The following is a 12164-nucleotide window of genomic DNA, read 5'->3' as shown; positions in this document are numbered from 1 at the left end:
TAAAAAAAAAAATCCTATACATGGACAAAAATGTATCGCACCAACACTGTAAAGTAGAACAAGTCATCCGTTCTCTGAATGTAGACTCAAGTCCTGACCAATAAAGCTTGATTGTAATGGATGGATGGAAATATGGAGAAAAAAAAGTCCAACAGAACATGTTTTTTTTTTATTTCTTTAATCCTGTTGAGTACAGAACGTTAACTTACAACAGAGATCATCACAGTATATCTTGCACATTATATTGCACGGAGGCAACTGGGAAAAAAAACCACACTTCAATTAAAGTAAAATAGCATTAACACACACACACATATTTTGACCTTTAAAAGTAACAAAAATGACTCATTGTGTGAGCACTCAATGTGGCTTTGGAAACAAATCGAATGTTAAAAAAAAAAAAAAAAACTAAGAGGAAAATGGCACATCATAATTGACAAAACTCAATGTGGCTTTGGGGGAAAATCAAATGCTAAAAAAAAAAAAGAAAACTAAGGGGAAAAAATGAAATAAATTGACAAAAAAAAATACTGGCTTACTGGTAATACTTTGTAAAAACAAATTAAATTAGAAAATGACTTTGTTTAAAAAGTCACAATGGAATGGAAAATGTTAAGTCTTCCAAGATTTTCACATTAGAACGTGCGACCCCTTGAGTCGGGTCCACATCAAAGTGGTCTTTGCCGTTCGAGGTCGGAATGTCGGCGGCAGCCGTTGGTCAATAGTAGTGGCAGATGCAGAGGCGGCTGCCCGGGTCGTTCTTGCCGGGGCTGAAGAAAGGGTAGACGGGCTCTACGAAGCAGGTGTCAAACATGTAGAGGCGCTTCATGGTGACGGCGTCGTAGAAACTGAGGCGCCCGCGGTCGTAGTCCAGGTAGACGCCCACGCGCGGCGAGTTCCAGTAGTCGGCCACGGGGACGCGGCCGTCCTCCCCGTTGGCGTAGAGCCGGTCCTGCAGGCACAGGCTCCAGTAGCCGGCCGAGGGCGTGAGGCTAACGAAGCCCTTGCGGTTGCTGCCCTCGGTGGTGACGCCTAGGTACCACACGCCCTTGTCGCGCACGTCCACTTCCCAGTAGTGCTGCCCGCCGGAGTACTGGGCCGTGGCCAGCACGCCGCAAAAGCGCGTGAAGCGCACCGACAGGTCGGGCTCCTGCCCGCGATTGCGAAGCTCCTCCACCTTGGTGTCGAAGTCCGAAATCAGGAGGTTGGGGTGCGCCGTGTCCGGGTCCAACGTCAGGTTCTGGGGCACTGGATGTGCGGGACGGGCTTTTGTTACAAATGGAAACCGGATTGGGGGAGTCGAGTGCCGTGACTTACTGGTGTGCAGAACGTGCATCATCTTCTTCCACATGATGAGTTGGAAAGGTCCGGGGAAGTCGGGGAACTCGGCGGGACTGTCGGCAGGCTTCGCCTCGTCGTACGTTTGGTGCAACGCTCTGACGTACACCCGCACAATGACAATAAATCCAAAATGGTGAGCATGTCAGAAAACGGGAGGATGGTGGAGAAGGTAGACGGGAAACACTTACTTATTGAAGGTGTCCACCAGGCTCTGAAGGCAGACGGACACAAAAAAAAAATTTGATGTTAAAAATGGAACGTGGCGCGCACAAGCGAATGCGAGTGGAGCTGACCTGGAAGCCGGCATCGCCGTTGAGGAGCTGGTTGATGTCGGCGATGTGCTTAGTCGCGTCGTCCACCTGAGCGCCGATGTTCTCCAGATTGTCGTCCACCGACGCCACGGCTGCCGCCTCCTCGGCGTCCAGGTTGTCCAGGAGCGTGTCACGCTCGTCCAGCAGGAACTGAACCAGAGCACCCACGTCCGCCTCCACCTTCTCCTTCAGGCGCTGCTTCTTCATCTGAAGGATGCACGCGGACACGTTTCAACGCCGACACACAGAGGAGACGCTCGGCGTGGCGTACCCTGATGTCGTTTTTGGTGCGCTCGTCGGTGGTCATGACTTTGACGCAGTCCGCCTTGTAAATGTTGAGATCCCTCAGACGCTTTCTCAACTCCCCCTGAAATAATGAAAAAAAAAAAACCAGAATAGTCGACTTCAACAAAAAAAAAAAAGGCATCACTAAATAGCTGACTGTAGAGATTACGTCACTCGAAAAAAAGAGAAAAATGAAAATGTACCTTCAAATTATCCACAACTTCTGAGACTGGACACAGCTTGTGATACCTAAATAGAAAATGGCGGTACCCGAGAATCATCAACCTTTCTGTGACCAAGATTTCAGTCCCGGGTCTGTGGGGTAACATTTCACCTGTGCGCTCGTGACTCACGACACACCACGCAGATGCGCTTGTTGTCCTCGTGGCAGAACAACTTGAGCTCCTCGCCGTGCAGCTCGCACTCGTCTTTCACCTTGGCAGGGCTCTGACTTGAGTTCGAACCCAAGCAATCCAAGCTGTCCATCTTGGCAACTAGGTTCTGTACCAGGTAGTTCTTAGTGAAAGTCCTCTTGGTGAACACCTGAAGGGAACATTTAGAAGGAAGGAGTGAAACAAGTGCAACAAATGTTTGATTGTCTACTTGGGGAACTGTTTGAATGAAGTTGCCCCCCCCCCCACCCCCCAAAAAAAAAACACGTTACAAAGGAAGGTATCACTTTGAGGATGCTAGCTTTAAAGAACGACAGCTAGCACATGCTAAGGAGCAGGGATACAAAATTCAAAGCTCGACGCAACGACACAACAGCCGATTTACCACGCCAATAAAAAAAAAAAGCATTTACCGTTCGACACTGCGGACACTGGTAGCTGTAGTCGAAGCCATTTTGGTCCCAGTGCATGGAGATGCAGACGCGACAGAAATTGTGTCCACACTTGAGGATGACCGGGTCTTTGAAAAAGTCCAGGCAAATGGCGCAAGTCAGCTCCTTCCTCACGTCGTCGCTGGACGACGCCGACGCGGCCATGTTGTAGGTCGGTCGGTCGGTCGTTCGTTCGCTCGCTCGCTCGTTCGTGCCGCGGAGCAGTAACGTACACAAACACAAGCAGCACCGGAAGCCGGAAGAGGCTGCAACGATGCCGGGGCGTCATCTGTCTTCTCGACCAATCAAAAGCCGGGTGGGTGTGGCCAAGTACGCAACCGGCAAAAGTCGCGTTAAAAAATCACATTTGAAGCTTTCAAAGATTATTTAATGATTGTTTATTCTGTTGAATATCTTGAAAAAAAATGATATAAAACCATAAAGTGAATCTCACGTTTAATTGTGACTTTCTTGTGCATGGGTAACGTGCGTGGCTATGACGTCATCACATCACAGCTCGGATTTGTATGAATGGGAGTGACAGGAGATACACATATGCAAATGAGTCCTCTCCGTAATCAGACAAATAATTAAGAACACAAACAGTTTAAGTTATATACTGTACAGTCAAGCCAGAAATTATTCCTACAATAATTTCGGGCTTGACTGCTGGATGCACGCGCCCGTACATGCGCGTGCACAGTGGCGTTGCTTTTTAGCCAAGTGGGTCAAGTTCACTGTCACTTTCAATTTTTCATGAGGTTCGCTCACAATGTCACCACCGTCGGGAGAAAGCTTTTAGTTAGTTCAATCTTGTGCGATTTTAGATTACACCTTTTTATCTTGAAAAAAATACCCTTTGCTCCTTCAAAAATGACAGCTTTAAAAAACAAAAACAAATCTTAATTGGCATTCAGGGTTAGACACGGTCATGGCTCTTGGCTACGAACAGACCTGATATTCTTTCAATTGACCAGCCGCTATTATGTTGTCTCCTTCAGCCTCCACGTTATCACTCATTGTTAGCTTTTTTCTTTCTTTTTTTTTTTGTCTGTGCTTGGAGCATTTTTGATACAGGGTTCAAACGTTTTCAACTTCAAGCCTGGCATGCTTCATCTTTTCTTTCTTTCTTGACTGGAATGTTTTGGAGGGTTGTTTTTTTTTTTTTTTTTTTAGGAGCCATGAAGCGAGCTGATGTTGCATCGCATTGACACGCGGTTGCTCTCATCATCCGACTTGGTCTCCCCTCTGACTTCATTACTTGCTGGCCTGTGAAGATCGTGGCGAAAACTCCGAGCCGGGTTCCCGCTTTGGAGGCAAAAGTACGTCCGGGGGGGACAGCGACATCTTCGCCTAGGCCCGGAACGTCGTGACTTTAACGGCGTGTTGTTTTCAATTAATAAGCATCTCCAAGTGTCAAACGATCCTTGGCTCTTTCTTACTGCCTGATGTGCTTCAATGTGTAAAACTACAGAGACAAAGTTTTTGGCTGAGTTGGGAAATACTTTGGATCAGCCATACCATGCCCCAGAAGTCCTGATCCCTCTGAGCGCTGCCTTCCTGAGTACCGATACCTGGAAGGAACAGAAGAAGTAGTCAAAAACATGAGCGGCGAACCTACAAATGATTTTTTTTTTGTCGGTTTTACGGACCTACGAAAGGAGCTTCTCCACCTCAGCGGCACCTCCACCGAGTCGTCGTCCTCGCCGTGGCCTTAGTCCACCACGTAGAAGTCCTTCTCCAGCTAGATCGGGTCCCGGTCCCCGACGAATCACTGGCCCCTCAGCTTGTTGCCGCCTGACCCGGCACAACGACAAAAGTCACCTGTTCGCTCATGTTTGTGTGTGTAAGTGCGTTGTGTTTGTGTACTCGCTCATGCTTTCTCGCCGCCACACAGTTGAACTTTTCACCTTGTGACAACACTTCAAGTCTGCTTCGGCTTGTTGGTTTTCTCTCTTTACCCACAATGCAACCCTTCAGACAGGTCAAGCGTAAGTCTGTTCTACATAATGGAAGCTTGTAGCTGACACACGCACGCACACATACATAATTGATCATGTTAGAGCTTCAAAAATTAATCTCTCCACTCTTGTTTTTTTTCTCCCCCCCCCCCTTGTTCACAAAAAACGCATGCAAGAGTATGTGTATTTTTTCCTGGATGTGTTCAAAAAGCCTTTGTATCAAACAAAACCTATTTTTATGACAACATATAGCGTATTTGAAGACTGTCCCGTATGAATTGATGCGCATTTTGTGAATATTAATTCATTAGCGAGGAAATTAAAACTTCAGCGACACGTTTTTGCGCACATTGGCTGTTTTTCCGAAGGGGGGGGGTGATGCCTTAATTGCTGGGGGGGGGGGCACGTGAGCGTACCCTAAAGGAAACTAAAAATAAGCGTGAACCCACCACCACCCCCAGGCCACTTACTGAGGCGTTTATAAGGAAGCTCAGGTTTTGTTAGCACCTCGAGCGCGACTCAAGGGGACAAAAACGTTCCCGCAGGTGCGCGAACCCGCGCGCGCGCATACGTGTGAACGCCAACACCCAAAAGCGTTCAAGTGAGATGCTGCAGGCAGACATTTCTGCTGTTCACTTCTTAACACGTTTCCAAATTGCCATAAAAGCGCCGGAGCAGATTTATTTTTTTTCTTTTTTTTTTTTCTTTTTATCAAGAGACTGCAAAATATGTAAAGGGGGAGCGCAGAGGGGATGCAAATGAGCTCTCACTTTGTCACCGCTTTTTGTGATGAAATATAAATGAAAGATGCTTCTCAAATAAAATCAAAGATGAATTCCTGCTGCTGATGTTCAGTGTGCGACGATGGGATGGAAAGATGAAGCCTTAGGATTGGGAAGCGTGAGAGCAGGTCAATTTGTGTACTAGATTTGAACTTGCTTAATTAGAAACACAAAATTATCATCGTCGGGCAAACTTTTTTGGAACACATGTCAGGTTCACCAAGGACTTCAGGCTCTACGGGGCGGGGCCTGCATGCATCAAAGATTCGTTTGCTAGCGGCGGACTCCGGCGGCGTTTGGGGTAATGAGCAAGACGAGGGTGGCCCTTGGGGGGCGGAAACGGGTCAAAAGCACTTGGTGGCATGCACGCGCTTCCCAACATTTCCGACGAGCAAATTTGCCAAAGCAGCCAAATGGATTTTTTTTTTTAAATCTGTGAACCTTTTGGAGGATTGGTTTCCACGCTGAAGCCATTGATGGATGTTCCGTCCTCTCCTCTGCGCAGAACCAAGCACACGTTCAGGTCGTCGAGATCGGCTAGAGCAAAGACAAAAGTGGAAAATAGTGCACAATGTGTGCAAAAGTGTCGGGACACCTACAAGGCTGGAATGAGAATTGCAAGAAATTGCAAGAAAGTTATCAAGCTACCAGATTGAGCTTTTATTGCAAATGTGACAAATTTACAGGAATCTTCATTCCGTAAATTACATGTTCAGACCGAAAGGCAACACTAGTTGGAGACCATGACAATGTCCAAATTATGGCCCACTTCCTGTCAAGGCCGTGAGTGTCCCAATACTTTTGGCGTTGTTCGCATTGCATCGAGCTGCCCGGAGACAGACTTCACCCGGTGAAATATTGAAAAGTCTCGCGGGTGAATAAGCAGCAGCACGTTGTCGCTTTCACCTCGATGACTTCGGTGACGAGATGCCGCCAGAAGCATCCTTTTTTTTTTTTTTTTTAATATTACTTGTATTAAAGATACTTGTTTTCCTTTTTTTTTCTTTATTTTAGAAAATTAAATTAAATAATTACTTTTATTTTATTTTAATGCAGATTCTCTCCTTTTACGGCTCCTGTTTGATTGCTTCTGATGACAGACACATCCGAATCCGAAAAAAGAACAAAAGGAAATATAAATAAATCAAAGTGTAACTGTGCCTCTGAAGCATTTTTTTTTTATCAGCAGTCATCTTGATCAACATTGGGTGAGCAGGAAAAGCATTGGTTTGAAGAATGAAATGGTCAAAAGAAGCCTCAACCAAATGTAAGAAAAAAAAAAGTCCCTTCGAGAGTGACTCGTACATCCAACCTTGCTTAATGTCGGAATGAGCTCACCTTGACTGAAGCTGTCCATGGTCATCGCTGGCTATGCGGTCTTCAGAATCCAAATGGGTATTGTCGATGGGCGCCACCCGGATGACAAAAGTCGCTCGGCCCGATTCATTCGGAGGGTCGTTGTCGTCCTGCACCGTAAAGAAAAACTGGTCCATGACGGTATTGACGTTGTGAGGCCCCACGTGCTTGTAGAACAGCTTCCCATCTGTTATGTCCTTCTGGAGCCACTTCCGAACCTCCTTCTCATAGACCTCGTCCGCTGAGTTGAATTTCCACGAGGAGGGGTCCTCCGGCGCTTCAGACTGCCTCAACAGAATGGTGCCGGCGATGGAAAACGGAGGGACCACGATAAATTTAACGATGGAGTCCTCGGAGTCGATGTCAGTGGCACTGAGCGTGAGGGGCGACACGGACATCGTCTGGCGCTCGAACAGGACCAAGCCGGTGTTGACGTTCACGACGGGTGGCTCGTCGTCGATGGGCACCACGGTGATGGGGAAGAGGAACTCCACGTGGTGCTCGCCATCCGTCATCTTAAACACCACGTTGTCACTGTACGTGTCACTGCCGTCGTGCTGGTACATCACAGCGCCGGCGGCCAGGTCGGTGGCTGAGAATCTGTCCCCGTGGGCCCCCGGCACCAGCAGGACGCCATGGCGCAATCCGTCCATTACCGTGATGCTCACTGCCTTCAAGTTGTCCTCGTCGCCAATCTCCAGGTTGTGACCTGTCACCAGGGGACGCGACTGGCCCTCGTACAGCAGCTGACCGGCGTTGTGGGTCACCACCGGCGCCAACGAGTTCATGGGTTTTACTACGATGATGAATGCAAAAGGGTCCGACGCAGCTCCCTCCGGGTCAAGGACTTCAAACTCTAACTGGAAGATTCTCTCTGTGTCGGCGTCCAATGAAGGCGGCTTGTAGGCGATCTTGAGGTCCTGCAGGTCCTGCTGGTCAAAGGAGGTGATGGGCAGGTTCTGGTCATCGGTGCTGACGATGTAGCCCTCTTCTAAAGACAGCGGCAAGGTGACGTTGAACACCAACTCCCTGGGGTCCGACTCGGCATCGTCCGCAGCGAGCGCTTCGGGCGTTAGCGCCGTCATGGCGAACTGACTCACCTCTATCATCATCATGGCCACCAAGCTGGGCTTGGGTGCCATGTTCTCCTGGCCCCCGATGATTCGAACAGTCAGGTGGAAATGCTCCCGTTTCACCAAATTCCCTTCTCCATCCCGGAGCTCTAATACCATGGGGACGTGGTCCCGGTTTGGTGGCGACGCCCCTTGGAAGGTGTGCTCGTAGCGGATGTCGGCCCGCGTTAACTCGTCGCAGTCCATCGTCCGGGTCAGTTTCCCGCCGTCTCGCAGTCGCCCATAGCGAGGCAGATTGCTCTCGCCCGCCAACGTCACCCCGCACTTGTAAGCCTCCCGATCGTAAGTGAAATCCAAGATCTTGCCGTCTATGGCATCACTGGTCCCCCTCGGGTGGGTTACGCTCAGCTGCATGTTTTTAGTGAGCAGCTCCAGCTGCGTGAAGACCACCTCCACCTCTATCACGAAGGGAATGACGAGAGTCTCGGCGTGCGTATCATAGCGCAGCTGGAGCCGCACCCGGTCCAGCGTCACACTCTTGGACCCGTACTGGGTGTACATGACATCCCTGGGGCCGAAGTCGCATGGGAACTTCCCAGGCGAGAGGCGACCAGGACGCTGGGTCAGGTGGTCATCCTCCAGAACCATCACGCTGCAGCGGTCACCAGGCTGAGTCTGTATCACCAGGTCGTTGACCGGGTCCACGAATACACTTCGGCCCAGCGGCACGTGGATGCGGTTGTTGGCCACTAGGATGGCATCCTCTGAGAACTCGGAGCGCAGCGGGTGCGCGTAAATCTCAAGGTGTGCTGCTGGGAGGCAGAGGATGAGGAGCGCGCACAACATGTCAGCAAGACACAAAAACGACACCATTGTCGTCCAAGCGTGCAGTGCGTGCAAGCCGGCTGACTTCCCGGCACTGTCAAGATGATAACTGGGCGCATCACTTTTAACTTGAGGCACTCAGGCTTGTGTGTGTGTGTGTGTGTGGGGGGGGCGCTCTGGCATCTTATTGGCTGAGGACAGATATCACTCATTGATAGAAGGCGTGGTCGTTGAAGACTTTATTGTGACGTTCATGAATTTCCAAATGCACTTTTCCCCCGCTGGCATCTCTCATACACGGCATGCCATTAAAAAAAACACTCAAGTGAGGCTTCTAACCACTGTGCTGTCTTATGCACGTCAAATCTAATGGAGCCCCCTTGGAAGCGATAAGCGGCTTTGCTGCCACCTAGCGGTGTTTAAGTAGTATGACATGAATTATTGCTTTTGGAGAATTCTTTACATGCGCAACTATCCTGAAAAGAGGTGGCTGAAATGAGGTGATTAACACATGAACAAACAAATCATGTTTTTATTTTTTACATTTATTTCCACTCAATCAATCATAAATATTTGTTTACCCATTCCACATCCTGTTAAGACAAGAATAAGCCATGGTGTCTGGCCAACAAAACAAATTGGCACCAAAAATGGCATCTCATGCAATTGGAAAGCTCTTTGAGCGTTCTGTTGCTATCCGGCCTAAGGTCCATGTACCGGAACGTTCTCCGCAGCACCACAGTGTGTCATAAGGTAAGCACAGGCAGCTCCTTTCGTACAAATGTTTTATAAAAAAAAAAAATAGAAAAATGGACCCGCCTTCTGTCTCTGCTTGGGGAGCAAGTGGCGGTGGTCCCTCAACGGATTGGCTAGTTGCTCTTGACAGCCGGGTGCAGCTTCCAGGCGCCAGTCAGGTAGCGCAGGCGGATGAAGATCAGGTCTCGGCCCATCTGGAGCCAGCTCCAGAACGGAACCAGCTTGGAGCCTGAGGACACGCACGGTCAAGTCTGGCCTCAAGCCTCTTTTGTGCAGAGCAAAACGATTTGTGACCTTACCTCCTATTTCAGTCCAGTTGACGGCCACCTCGGCGATGGGGATGTTCAAGCATTGAGCTATGTACAAAAGCTCCACGTCAAAAGCCCTGCAAAGAACACGCCCCAATTTGAGGTCAGTCATTGTTTACGCTTCCTTATGTTTCAAACGCCGATCACGGCGGCGTCCTCACCAGCGTTCCACGTGGAGCGAGGAGAAAGTGAGCAGCGCCGCCTCGCGTGTGAAAAGCTTGAAGCCGCACTGCGTGTCACGCACGCCGCGCACGCACAAGAACCACACCAGGAAGTGGAAGCCACACATCAGCAAGTTGCGGAAAAAGGAGCGCTGATGTCGGAACACAAAAATTGTTCAAAAGTAGAACCGGGCGGGGGGCGGTGAGGGAAAAGGTTGGGACATTTTGGGTTACCTTGGCGACGGCGTCCTCCTGCAGATGAGCCCGGGAACCGCACGAGATGGCCACGTCGCCATGTTTGGAACAGAGGTCTTTCAGGCCCGCTTCCACTTTTTCGATGTCGGCGAACTTTGTGGCGCCGTCGGCGTCCGCCATGAGAATGAGGCGGCCCCTGGAGCTCAGCGTTCCCTTTGTGACAACATAAACAAGCGTTAGCATGCCAGCCATATATCTGAACTCATCACTCTGTTGCAGATGTTTCTTTGCTTTTACACTCTTTTTCTTTTTAATCATACATTTTATTTGTAAAACGCTTTTCATTAAAAGAATCTCAAAGTGCTATAGAAATAAAAACACACAAGAAACCAGAATAAAGGCATAAAAGCATAAAAACACACACGAAACCAGAATAAAGACATAAAAGCATAAAAACACAAAGACAAAATTGTGTAGGCTAGTTTATGTGTGTACGGCGACATTGAGTGCCTTGAAAGGCACCTCATGAAATAAATGTATTATTATTATTATTAACGGCTCTCACCAAGCGCACTGCCCCGCCTTTTCCCCGGTTCTTCACTAGTGTCAAAACCCGCACTTTCTCTGCGCTGTACTTCTTGGTGTACTGCAACGCCACCTGGTGGTTGAATACAAAAGTGAACAGTGCATTCTATTTTAGGATGTCATCAACGTGGATAAAACACCCAAAATTGAAAGGAACATGTTGAGCTGTCGGGACAACTTTGACCAAAAATACACGCAATGTTGCTAATTTGGCAGATTTATGAATGTCATTAAATGAATGAAAGCTGTGGACAAGAATTGAGGTTCTCACTTGTGTGGTTTTGTCTTTGCTGCCGTCATCCACCACAATGACCTCGTAGGTGAAGGAAGCTTGTTGTTTCTGTGCGCGAGGAGACCAAAATCAGTTTAAAATCCGTTGGCGCTAGCGCATGCAAGCGCATCAAATTATTCTTTATCTTTGAAGCGTCTCACTGACCAGCCTGTTTTCCAAATAGTCCATAGCTTCATCCAGCATGACAGGGACTGAAACAACACACCATCACATTCAAGGTTGAGAAATTAATAGCAGAATAAACTTTAAACGACATGCAAATTGACTCGGCTAGTCTGCGTGTGAATGTAAGCTGTGGTCTACAGCTGGTTGATTTCCTTACGCCGCAGCTCCTCGTTGTAGGAGGGCACAATCACGGAGAGTTCCACGGAAGGTGAGTCGTGCAGACTGGGGAAAAACTCCTCAACGCCACTCGAGGTGACGAAGCGTTTCTCCTTTTCGTCCCGCTTGAGGTTGGCCGCGCTGGCCGTCACGTGCGCCGCCATCACAAACTGAGGAGGCAAAACATATCATTTTGGATCATAACAAGTTAAAAGCTACAGTGTAAACAATCAAAATATCCCAAAAGACTTTCTGTCAGTAAACTCGCTCGTAGTCACTTTCAAGTTAACCAACAGTGATTTTGTTTTTCTAACTTCCAACAATCAAACTTACCACAATTACAGCCACAATTGCCAAGAACACTAAAGCTTGAAGTATTTCACATATGCAGTCCATTTTGGAACAAGTGACACTTGTCCGACGCCTTGAAGGATGCTGACTGATTGACTATTCCTCACGTCAACTTCGCCGAGGAGCTCGTCAGCTTTCGCCCGCGCGCGTGACTATTTGTTTTTTACGTAGTTTCGAGGACATTGACCACCGAAAGGTTCGTCAAATCAACAAGAGTCGGACTACAACAAGCTCATATTGGTTCAAGTGCGAGAGATACCCATTCCTCTCTTCTCGCTTCCAATCACAAGTGAACACGGAAGCAACACGGAAGTAGTCGTTTCCGGGTTGACACGTTGGTTGAGACGAATCGACACTCGGAGTTAGGTGAGTACTGACCTCTGTAGGCCAGGAGGACTTATGACAAGCGCTGTTTAATGTAAACAGGGAGACCTGCCA

The 12164-nt window shown here is 48.5% G+C and overlaps 2 protein-coding genes across 2 annotated transcripts; both read right to left on the bottom strand.

Annotated features, from left to right (window-relative positions):
* Positions 1 to 375: 375 nt before the first annotated feature.
* trim47 (tripartite motif containing 47) lies at positions 376 to 2998 on the bottom strand. The gene is made up of 8 exons (XM_085935853.1): positions 2743 to 2998; positions 2272 to 2480; positions 2141 to 2186; positions 1924 to 2019; positions 1635 to 1859; positions 1530 to 1552; positions 1318 to 1436; positions 376 to 1248 (listed from the first exon to the last, which is right to left on the bottom strand). The coding sequence occupies exons 1-8, from the start codon at positions 2923 to 2925 to the stop codon at positions 719 to 721; spliced, it is 1431 nt and encodes a 476-aa protein (XP_085791979.1). The 5' UTR covers positions 2926 to 2998; the 3' UTR covers positions 376 to 718.
* A 6269-nt stretch (positions 2999 to 9267) lies between these two features.
* alg5 (ALG5 dolichyl-phosphate beta-glucosyltransferase) lies at positions 9268 to 12083 on the bottom strand. The gene is made up of 9 exons (XM_085936781.1): positions 11709 to 12083; positions 11377 to 11545; positions 11199 to 11245; positions 11034 to 11102; positions 10743 to 10835; positions 10217 to 10390; positions 9983 to 10134; positions 9813 to 9898; positions 9268 to 9742 (listed from the first exon to the last, which is right to left on the bottom strand). Exons 1-9 carry the CDS (start codon positions 11769 to 11771, stop codon positions 9627 to 9629), a joined length of 969 nt encoding a protein of 322 aa, XP_085792907.1. The 5' UTR covers positions 11772 to 12083; the 3' UTR covers positions 9268 to 9626.
* Between the last annotated feature and the right edge of the window lie 81 nt (positions 12084 to 12164).

Source organism: Syngnathus leptorhynchus, chromosome 17 (genome assembly GCF_054491065.1).
Source record: "Syngnathus leptorhynchus isolate UIUO chromosome 17, UIUO_Slep, whole genome shotgun sequence".
NCBI lineage: Eukaryota > Metazoa > Chordata > Actinopteri > Syngnathiformes > Syngnathidae > Syngnathus > Syngnathus leptorhynchus.
The sequence above is the reverse complement of the archived record's forward strand: the minus strand, read 5'-3'. Positions and strand labels throughout refer to the sequence as shown.

Bases quoted from the DNA above. Each gene is read 5' to 3' on its own strand.
- trim47 (XM_085935853.1), bottom strand. From the start codon at position 2,925: ATGGCCGCGTCGGCGTCGTCCAGCGACGACGTGAGGAAGGAGCTGACT. The intron at 1,553-1,634 runs GTCAGCTCCACT...GTCTGCCTTCAG, and splicing joins ACGGCGATGCCGGCTTCCAG to AGCCTGGTGGACACCTTCAA. The intron at 1,437-1,529 runs GTAAGTGTTTCC...GGTGTACGTCAG, and splicing joins CTGGTGGACACCTTCAATAA to AGCGTTGCACCAAACGTACG.
- alg5 (XM_085936781.1), bottom strand. From the start codon at position 11,771: ATGGACTGCATATGTGAAATACTTCAAGCTTTAGTGTTCTTGGCAATT. The intron at 11,546-11,708 runs GTAAGTTTGATT...TTGCCTCCTCAG, and splicing joins CAATTGTGGCTGTAATTGTG to TTTGTGATGGCGGCGCACGT. The intron at 11,246-11,376 runs GTAAGGAAATCA...GTGTTGTTTCAG, and splicing joins CTACAACGAGGAGCTGCGGC to TCCCTGTCATGCTGGATGAA.